The following is an 11,426-nucleotide window of genomic DNA, read 5'->3' on the forward strand; positions in this document are numbered from 1 at the left end:
GACTTGACATCTAAAATGACATCAAATTACAACATATACTTCGCACCCATGACCTTACGAGTAAAACTTAATATAAGTTTATTTTGGTAGGATCTTCTGATCCTGATCCGATCTTACGATTACGATCTTACAAACATAAAACGATCTTGGGTAAGATCGTGATCTTGAAAACCTCGAGTCCTAGCCATCTCTTGTTGAGATCGCAAACCTGCCTAGAGGGCCAAGAAGCACAGCTAAGCAAGTGAGCGGGGTCTCTTTGAAGTTGGAAGAAGAAGCTATGTATGTGAGTAATGGAAAGGGCAAGTTCAAGTCTAACTTCAGTCGGGTCCCAAACTACATGGTGACAGATCCAATCAAGTACTGCCAATAAAGGTAATTGAAGACAATTCTAAACTAAATATAGCCAATATTGATGATGTTGGTTTCTCTACAAATAGAAACAAACAAGAACTAACACTCAAGGGCTTTTATTACATACTAGAAACAAAAGGACACACACTCTTAGTGTTGCAATTGACTATAGTCTGAAATTATGTTGTGTTTAACCCAAATGACGGGAAAGTTTACAAGGAATTTGAAACTCCATCAAGGTAATTCTACAAGGACGAAGAAGTGAGTATATATGTCCTCTCGGCTGAATCAACAAATGTTGAAAAGATAAAAATGAATCGAAATGTGGATTTGTGGCACATGTGGTTGAGCCATGTTAGCTATGATAAGTTGGAACCAGTGATGAGAAAGAAGATGGTCAATGGATTACCTGTTCTAGAGGTGAGCTTGTGTGTGTAGGTTGCCAATATGGAAAAGCTCACCAATTACCCTAGAAGAAATCAAAGTTCCAAAAGCAAAGACACCACTTGAATTGGCACATTCTTATGTCTTTGTTCTAATGAAGAAGTCATCGATCAAAAGGTATGAGGTATCACATTTATTGACGATTTCTCATGTTAGGTATACTTCATGAAAGAAAAATCATAAGCGTTCACAAAATTCAAGGAATTCATATGTGAAGAGGAAAGTTTGACCAAACAAAGTGTTTGTTGTTTACGATCATACAACGGTGGAGAGTATCTTACTATGGAGTTAGTTAAAGGCTCACAATATTAGAAGACAATTTTCATGCCCACACACCCCATAGCAAAATGGAATCTCAAAGAGGAAAAGTCGACACATGGTAGAGATATTTGGTTGCAAGATCCATGATAAGAATGTTTGTGGACGTTTATGGGCAAAGGCAATGAGAATTGCAACATACGTGGTCAATATAACTCTACAACAAGGCCTCCAATACGTGTCCTCATTTTGTGTTCATACCAAGTCATCTTCACCATAAGATGGAGAAGAAAGTAATTTGTTGCATTTTGTGGGGTATGACCAAGAAAGAAACATTTGGAAATTTTTTTTAAGGGAACTTCACTTCCCTAACGGAGGCTTTCTGAGCCAGCTTTCGCACACCGACTAATCTTCGTTGCGAACATGAGGCTATGACTCATGTCCTAGAGCGTCATTGTTGACGAACTTTCATGGCTACATGGGTTAAGTAATTCCCGGGAGTCACTGTATGCGAACATTCATGACCACATGGCTAGGATTTGAACATGTTTGAACAAGAAAGAAATAATCGGAGGTGTTGTGATTCGACTACAGGTAAGTCAAAAATGTGATATTTGATGAAATATCATCATTATGGTTGGTAATCATGTAGTGTTTCCAAACTCAAAGAAAGATTAAAGAAGAACTTGATTCGTCTAAGGTTAATCTCAACCCCGACGACGAAGTTAAAATCGTACTTGACACTGCTGATGTTGAAGTTTACAATCAACAACCATGGCAGATAGGCGAGTAGTCAAATACGCACTATTGGTGAAAACTATGAACCATCGAGTGTAAGGTGGTCAACTAGGCTAAGAAAACCAAATCCAATCTGTGCCAATGCAGTTGTGATGGAACAAGAAGAATAAGAATCGTTTGATCAAGCATGCATGAAGAGATGGATTATAGTGATGGAAGAGGAAATTACAACCCTAATGAGGAACTAGGCATAGGAATTAGTCCAAGGCATGATAATGTGAAACTTATTTCTTGCAAAAAGGTGTACAAGGTGAAGAGTAAACCAAATAGGTCGGTGGAAAGGTTCAAGTCCAAATTAGTAGCACATAATTTTTCACAACAATACAAACTTGATTACGAAGGCACGTTCAGACCGGTAGCCGAGTTAAGTACGATATGAGTTCTCCTAGCCCTAGCAGCAGTGGCGGACCTTAGTGGTGCCCCAGGGGTCTCGGGCCACTGCTCCGACGCCGGCACGTAGTGTAAAAAAAATTAATGTTTTTTTTAATGTTTTTTCTATTGGGTGCACCGGCTTAAAACACGAGTGACACTACTAATATAAATTTATTTGGAAATTTTTTTTTAGTGTCACCCCTACAAAAATGCTATGCGTCCGCCACTGCCTAGCAGCGAGAAAAGCTTAGAATTTGTACCAAATGGATATTAGCAACGTGTTTTTGTATGGTAATCTAGACCATATAATTCATATACATATAGAGTAACCAAAGGGGGTTAAGAGAAAAAACCATCCATCCAAACTACGTGTGTAAACTCAAGAAAGCTCTTCACGGGCTTAAGCAAATCACTAAGGGCATGGTTCGGGAAGATATGTGAATTTCTTGAAACCGGTACTTAATTACGATTATTGTCGCTAGTCTGTTTGTGAAGAAAGTTGGAGATAAAATGACAGTAGTTATTAGTGTATGTTGATGAATCCGGTTAAAGGAGACCTTACACACTCGTTTCCATATTAAAGATCTTGGAAGGTTGAAACACTTTTTTGGCCTATAACTAAGTTACGAAAATGGGGACATCATGTCGCATCAAAGAAATATTTTGTCGACTTATTCAACAACATTGGTATGAACAATATTTTGTCGACTTATTTACTTAAAACTTTATCTTTCGTAGTTTTGCGTTAATGTTGTTCATAGAAGTCATGTATGGGTGGGTAGTTATTTCCCGAAGTTTTGTAGTAGTGGTTACTTATTTTCTTAGACTTTGTTTAGTGGGTGTTTTTCCTCCAACTCTGTAAGACATTTATGGCCATGTTTTGTCATTTCAGAGGTAGTAACGTTTGTGTGTTTGTGCTATTCTGTGTAAAGTACCTTCCCATGTAACCTTCTCTTTGTGTACAAGAAGTTGTAATTCCACTCTCAAGTTAACAATAAAAGCATCCTTAAATGGAATTGAATGTTAGCATGTCTCATGTTTGGCATTTAGAGTGTGTTTAGGATTGCTTATTAGAAATAGCTTATACTTTTCTACAAAAATGTCAAAATGAAGTTTAGGAAAAAATGTTTGGATTAGTTTGTGGTACCAAAATACAATAAGTCTATAAATCATTTTTAGTGTTTGACAAATTATGTATACAATTTATCAAAAACTACTTATTTAACATGCTTTTTATGAATAAAATTGTTGCATTCTACATGGATGATATTCTAATCTACAACAACAAAATCTTCCATTATAAAAATGAATCTTGTACAATTATCAAATAATGGAATATCAAAAGTATCCACACCAACCGGTCCCACAGACAACTCATCTATCAAAAGTATCCACACCACATCTGAGAGAATCAACAAATTATCCAATTTACAACCACATTTAATGCTCATAATCAACAAATTCAATTTTTTTTCTTTTATTTATTTTTATAATTAATGTGAAATGGATAATGTACCTCACATAAATTATGTTCCAATATCCTTATCTTGATCAAAGTCCAACATGAAATCAGTCAAGTTTTCAGAATCAGCAATCGCTTCCTCCAATGTCATCTTACCTTTCCCTTTTGTAGGTTTTGGCTACACAATAAAATGCGGAAATCAGAGTTTTTTTAATATATAAAATTGTAAAGAAAATTCAAAATATAAATTAAAAAGATTACCTTTGATTTGCGAAGCTCGGGAGTAGTTTTCAATACACTCCAATTGCGGGTAATATTTTCATCATCCTCAAATTTTCCCTCATCATCACTATCCTATTAAAAGAAAATACATAATAATTATTATTCTTATAAATTATAATAATAACTATATTTACAATCATAACAATAAAAAAGTAAAAACACTCATAGCACAATAAACTACCTCCTTTTCACCAATATCAACAGCTTTAGCCATAGCTTCATCATCAGAAACCGGTGATTTTACCTTTTTACACAAGTGAAATGAATCATCAAAAATAATTCATTTAAGAAAAAAAAATAATAATAATAACGAAAGCTTATTTATTAGTTTTTAGTTATTACCTTTACTTTTTCAACCTTCTCTGAGGCCAATATTTTATCAATTTCCTCCTTTGATGTTATATTCCCATTCTGATCAATTATATATGACAAATTATATATGGAAGAATTTATTTATTTATTTATTTTTTTAAAGTGAAATTTACTAACCTCTTGTAAATAAGCTAAAATATTAGGTGTAGGTTCATGAAAATCAGGGCCTCTGAAATCAATCACTTGATCTGGATCTTGGATATAATTCACTGTTGGATAAACCGGATCTCCACCCCATACTACAAAACCAAGGGCAAATATGTCAAAAGTTAAATTAATTATATGCATTAACTTAATAATTGAAAAAACTTACTTTGCTTAATTTGATCCTCTCTCATCCTCATAGCCAATGGATCTCTTGAAATCCGATGATCAGTTCCCATCATTATGCGATATTCAGCAGCTGTTTGACATGAAAACATTTCTATAAGCTGTGTGTTTTCATCTTCTCCAGTTTCTTCAAAATGTTTTTCAACAGCTTCACGTGATGTGTCCTTTTTCCATGCTTTTACCCATTCTGAATAGTATGCTAATGGACCTTCTTTCTGCAATCTCTCACGTTCAGCCTGCAGCCTACATCATTCATTGGAATGGAATCAGTGATTACATTCCATGATTCAAGAAGAATTCATTTAAGATTTATACCTTTCTTCTTTATATAAATGCTTTCTAGCTCTGTAAAGAGCAGTTTCAGTCAAAGTTGGCTCTTCACCAAAAAGCTTAATTTGACCAGTTTCTGCCATGGCCTTGAGAAACACCTGAACTCAAACAATAAGGGTATATAAGTAATTTCACAATAACTTTCAAGGGTATATAAGTAATTTTACTAACTGTTTCAGCGTCAGGTCGTTTCTTCTGCCACCTGGACCATTGTTCTTTATCTGGTTTTCTCCAATTCCACCATAACTCTTCACTTGTAAGAGGCTCCTTAATCGGTTTTCTTTTTTGAGGATCAATAAAAGGGTGAGGGTTTCCAATCTTTTTGTCGAGTTCATATCCACTTAATTTCTCCATTTCAGATTCCTTTTGATAAACAACAAAGTCAGAAAACTCGTCTTTTGATTCTTCAAATCCTTCATTCAAATCAAGATCTAAATCTTCACTCAAATCATCTTCTTGATCTAAAACTGTATTTGTTTCAGTGGAATTGGAAGCAGGAGTTGTTGAGGAGTACTTGTTGTACATTTTCATTTTCCTTCTGCTTCCTGGATTTTGACCATAAGATGGAGCTATAGATGATGTGTCAGTGGGCCCAGGGGCACCGGCTGCCCGGGCTTGACCGACTGTGCCCTCTGGTAAATAATCCTGCCCGAGGATACTTGCCCGGGCACCTGAAGCTGGCTCAACCTGACCGGATATTGAGTCTTTGTAACTATGATATGGGGCCCTCTCAACAGATAGTTTCTCAAAAGATGGTTTCTCTTTCTCATCGTCTGTTTTTTCACACTTTACACAAGGAAATAATGGAGCCCTTTTAGTGGTGTTCAATCTGAGTTTTGAATGCCATAGTGAAGATGGAAATGAACCTGCAAGAGATGTCTGTAGAATTCGCAGATTTATAGTGAGTTTTCTTTCTTTGAGTTTAGTAGAATGTTAACTGTAATGAAACAGGTGTCTTTCAGAATGTGTTCTTTGTAGGTTTACACATAAAAGTTCAAAATAAATCTACTTAAAGAACACTCAAGTGTTTGATGAAGAAAGAAACTCCACTTCTTTATGGGTAACAAACTAATTTCACAAGTTTTATGGTGTGTGAATCCAATAAATCGAAGTGACTTTTACCCAATCTGATTATTGGGACTTCAAATTGGTGTAATGAAGTTGAACAGATATACAAGTAGAGTGTTTATTTCAGTCGATTTGCTAATAGTCCCTTCAAAAATCGAACAAATCTCAATAATTCGAAACGGAGCTATAAAATAGTTTAACCTGACCTGAAATAACAGCGGAGTTTTGTTGGTTATACAGCCACATCCAGAAATCATAGTTCTCGATTCTATCTGCAACAACAGCGATAAAGATTTTAGTACACGAGAAAGGTGAAAAAAACAATACCCAAAAGTTAATTGATGATTAAGATGCAACAAGGCGAAACAAGTTACAATGAGCCACTAAAATTCTGCAGATCGTAGCATGAATCTGGTAACAATAAGGGGTTTATGGAAGGTTCAATTGGACCTGCAAGTTCTTCTTCTCGACAGGGTTTTAGGGAGGGACAACGAAGAAAGGAAAGTATCGGATAACGTCAAGTTACAAAATCTATTTCCAGAAATATAAACATTGAATTTACATAAATAGTCCCTATAAAATGCTACATATTAACAAGGTTTTTAAAATTTTAATTATTTTTAGATAAAATAAATTTGATAACTTTTTCAAATGTAATTAAAATTTTAATACTTTGTAATCATTTATAACTGATAAAATATTTTCAACAATTTTTTGGTTCATACAATTGCATCAAAGATAAAACAAACTCATTTGGATCTATAAAATGTGTTAACTGATCATTTATGGAAATAATTTCCAGCACATGAATAGTATTTCTTTAAATGTATATGTATGCATTATATTTCTTCAAATGTATGTCATATGTGTAATATTTCTTTAAATATATATATATATATATATATATATATATATATATATATATATATATATATAATGTTTATTCAAATACACGTGTAATATTTCTATAAATGAGTGTCTATATGTTATGAATGAAATTATTTATTTAATTAATAAAATAATTAATTTATTAATATCACAATTAATTTGAGTTATTTTTATACGAATTTTTTATTTGTTTATACGTATTTCATAATATAAATTTTAATGTTGGTGTAACAAAAAGATGTCATACAAAATTCTAAGACCTTATAATCTGAAGCAATATTTATAAAAAAAATATAAAAAAATGAAAAACAAAATATTATTAGTATGTTTTCGACGTTTAAAAGTAATGTACGAATCACTTCCTTTTTTAAAAGCTAGAAGATGTGAAAAGTTTGCTTCAAAATTAGAATTAAGCACTACATTAAATAACTACTTAGACTATAACTAAAGTCTACTTTTACATTTTATTTTTAGAATGTAAAATATAGTTTAAAGCTAACACCACTCTTTTTACATGGAAAATGATTCGTATACAACAGTTTTTTGTCATACACAACAATTTATGCATTATATAGTTGTACAATACAACATTTTAAAGCATCAATTGTTGTGTATGGATAAAAATTGTTGTGTACGGATCAACTCCCTAAACTATGTTTCGAAATACGAAATAGAAACCTTTATTTTAAACAACATACACATAATTCAAAATCTATTTAAAATCAGTTTTTGTTGATTTTTAGTTTTAATTTTAGCTAATTTTATACCATTAAAAGATTACTGATATTTTTTATAAATATTTCTAAACAAATAAAAATTATAACTTCCAAACTACTAGCTATTAGTTACTCTTGCCAAACATACCATGAATTAGGGATGAACTTTTTAACCGAAAAATGGAACCGAACCGAAACTGAAACCGGTTGGAACCGGTTAGTGGTATTCAGTCCAGTTCCTCCAATTCATCATTTTTGGTTTTTGGTTCTTTCGGTTCGATCCAGTTCCGATACCGAACACTTTCTTAGATAGCACACGTAGTAGAATTGAAATCGAAACCGAAACTAATGGAAACCGATTAGTGGTTGATGTGCATAAAAGTACTCACTAATTTTAATATTTATAACCGAACAAACTTAACTAACTATGCACTTATAGGCAGTGTACCTAGTCAGATTACAATATAGCTTGAGTAAGTCGGGTATCGATCACAGGGAACGGTGTTTTAATTAATTTACTTACTATTAAATTAACCTAATTTATTAACAAATTTAAAAGGGGTTTTATCTGGTTTTACAAGATCAGATGAACTTAAATTAAATTCAATAAATAAAAATACACTCTTGTTTAGTTTGAATCCACTTCTCCCTTATGGCTAGCTAATGATTACGGATTATTAAGTTGGTTTTTGGTTATATTAGTAATTTAGTTCTAACTTTACCAATAATTAACTAATTCATGTCAAACCATGTATGTTCACACATAATTAAACACATAACTAATTATGAATGTAAATATGCTATGTAAGATTTGTTGTATAAACGCAATTATGATCACAATACACGTTCTCTAGCACAACTAAGATTTATTTATTCTAATTGCTAACTAAGATTGGTCAATCCTAGCTCTAACAATTCAATGTTCACTAAATCATTATGTAAACAGGTTCATGCAGTTTAATGGTCACTAAGCTACACAGAACATGCAATCAAGCAATTAGAAAAACAAATAATAGCATGCTAGGTTATTCAAATCAAACACAATCAATTTTTACCAACTAAACTTAATCCATAAGCATATAACTATTCATAAGTTTAAAGCTTCATATAGCTAAACAAGAGTAGCTAGATTCAGCTGCTCATCATAGCAACTAAACCATCACATCGAAAAATAATGAAAGACATGTTCTTATTTAACTAAAATATAAACCTTTACTCCTTTTGGTGTTGAAAACCCTCTTCCAGAACCTTTCTTTCGCTCTTAACCGTCTCCTGGAACTCTTTTCTTCTGCCAAAACTTCTCTTTTTCGTAATAATCAGGAGGACTTATATAATCCTCAAAAACCCGTGCCACGTCGTGGCCAAATGCGCCACGTCGTGGGCTTCAAGCAATCCGTATCCTTCAAGGAAATCCTCCAGGTCGCGATGTCTATCTTCTGGAACACCCGTGCCACGTCGTGGGCTTCATCGCCACGTCGTGAATTGAGTGTTTATCGTGAATTTATTATTTTCTTGTCTTTCAAGCCTCCCATGTTCCACATTTTGGCACTTTTGGTCTCTCTCTTCGAAAATCCTTTATATTGACTGAAAATAACAATTTAAAGTCATAAGTATCATTATTCTAAACATATTATCAATTTATTAATAAAAATGTACTTAAATATTGCCTAAAAATAAGTATAAATATGGCAATATCAGTGGTATTCGGTCGCGTTCTCAGTTTCTCTTCCATTCCTTAATCAGTTTTCGGTTCTTTCAATTCAAGTCCGGGTTAGTCTGGTTTCGAACCGATTTACATCCCTACCATGAATTATGGGTGAGCATTTAGACCTTTGAACCCGGACCGGACCAGACCTGGAAAGCCTCAATAGATTTAGTCTAAGATTCATCAATTTCTGCAAAACTGGTTCGATCCAAGATTCGATCCGGTCCGCTTCAGTCCAAATGATCACCCCCACAATTAAGAACCGAACCTAGATTTGGACCTCGTAAGCCTCAACAAGTTCGGTCCAAGGTTCATCAATTTCTGTAAAACTGGTCCGGTCCAAGAGCCGGTCTGATCCAGTCCAGTACAAATGTTCATCCCTACCATTAATAAACGGTTTTCAATAATTTTTTTTTTATAAAACAATTAATTTATTAAACATAACATTTGAAAATTTTACATTGTGTAACAACTTACAATTGTATTTGGTAAGTTTTCAAATTTTATTATAATCAGTGACAATTACATTAAACAGTAATTTTAATATTTTAAAAATCATTCATTTATAATGAATTTAAGAAATTTAGTGTGATTTTCTAATATTACATTTATTACACAATACTTGATATAAATAAATAAAAATTAACATTGAGGTGGTCTCATTTTTATCTACATAATATACAAGTTAGTCTCAGTATGACAAATCAAAATGACATATTTTTTGGTCTAAAATCCATTTTTATATCGTTAAGAATGTACATTTTATATTGTTATAAAATATGTTTTCTGTATATTATACAACTGAAACATGAAGCTCGACGCAGGTTCGAATCATCAAAAATTTAATAAATTGTATGTTATTTTTCATTGAACGTGACCCTAAATATCACTAAGTTTCAAAATTAATTACACCGTTGTAGTCGTCATAAATCAATACGTTCAAAGATAAATTTTTAATAATTTATCTAAATACATATATCAACAAAACATAATTCAACCATTTTTATATTTATTCATATAAAATAACAAATGACTTAATAGAAAAAAAAAACTAATAAAATGATAGCATTTGTTTATATGTAGTAACTCTTAACTTAAGTTAAGATTTACATGTACTTTTAACTTTTTATTCATCTAAAATATTGATCATATGGTATAAAAGTTATAGATGTATGATATAAGAACACCCATAAGAATTAACTATTTAAGAGCTTATTTACTTTGTCATATTATGTTTTCATTTTTCATTACAAAAACATATATTTGTAAATCATCTCTAATGCATAAACTTTATTAAAAGTTTTTCTCAATAATCAAATATTATATCATCGCTTATTTAAGGCTATGTTTGGCGTGTCACAGCTAGCTTATTTTTCGAGCTTTTTTATATTGTCGTGTTTGGTAAGCCAAAAAGTAGCTTATAAGCTAGCTTTTTGAAAAACTACTTAGACTAGCTTTTTATGAGCTTTTTTAAAAAATTTCAAATACATCCCTTAATTAATTATAGAAACACATACTCTTCCATGTCCTTTTATGTAATTTTATATATTTCAGCTAGTTTTACCAAACGTTATTTTTTATTAGCTAGCTTTTAAACTATCAGCTAACTTTTTATTTAACAGCAAGCTTTTCAGCCATCAGCTAGCTTTTCAACTAACAACTAGCTTTTCAGCTAGTCCGCCAAACATAGCCTAAAACATTTTATAAACACTTCATCCTCTAAACACTTTTGTAATGGTTTCAAACATAATACCAATTACTTTAGGTAAGATGGTTGATTATGAACATTATATTATTTATAATCAACCCATGTTTTTCGTTAACTAAATTGTGGACATCCCTAGGTGAGATCCCTTTTTAAGTGCCATGGTTTTTTTAAGGTAAAATGACCATGTTTTTCACCTACTTTAATATTTTATCCAATTTTGCTAAGGCAGAATCATTGCAAATTTGCAATACAACACAACAATTAAAACATACAAATCATAATCAATGAATGGAATTTGTTAGTGTGTCTCTATTTTGTATATAATAACAATAACACAATAAA

At 32.2% G+C, this 11,426-nt stretch overlaps 1 protein-coding gene across 2 annotated transcripts; it reads right to left on the reverse strand.

Annotated features, from left to right (window-relative positions):
- Positions 1 to 3,425: 3,425 nt before the first annotated feature.
- On the reverse strand, positions 3,426 to 6,607 carry LOC111891631 (protein PLASTID TRANSCRIPTIONALLY ACTIVE 12, chloroplastic). 2 transcript variants are annotated; one of them, XM_023887695.3, is made up of 11 exons: positions 6,518 to 6,607; positions 6,274 to 6,339; positions 5,171 to 5,878; positions 4,985 to 5,097; positions 4,653 to 4,912; positions 4,457 to 4,578; positions 4,310 to 4,378; positions 4,149 to 4,211; positions 3,947 to 4,039; positions 3,740 to 3,863; positions 3,426 to 3,625 (listed from the first exon to the last, which is right to left on the reverse strand). In XM_023887695.3, exons 2-10 carry the CDS (start codon positions 6,322 to 6,324, stop codon positions 3,750 to 3,752), a joined length of 1,593 nt encoding a protein of 530 aa, XP_023743463.1. In that variant the 5' UTR covers positions 6,325 to 6,339; positions 6,518 to 6,607; the 3' UTR covers positions 3,426 to 3,625; positions 3,740 to 3,749. The 2 variants fall into 2 exon arrangements, with proteins under 2 accessions (XP_023743463.1, XP_023743462.1); XM_023887694.3 differs by having other exon boundaries at positions 6,442 to 6,599.
- Between the last annotated feature and the right edge of the window lie 4,819 nt (positions 6,608 to 11,426).

The sequence above is a fragment of the Lactuca sativa genome, chromosome 9 (assembly GCF_002870075.4).
Source record: "Lactuca sativa cultivar Salinas chromosome 9, Lsat_Salinas_v11, whole genome shotgun sequence".
In the NCBI taxonomy this organism is placed as follows: Eukaryota; Viridiplantae; Streptophyta; class Magnoliopsida; order Asterales; family Asteraceae; genus Lactuca; species Lactuca sativa.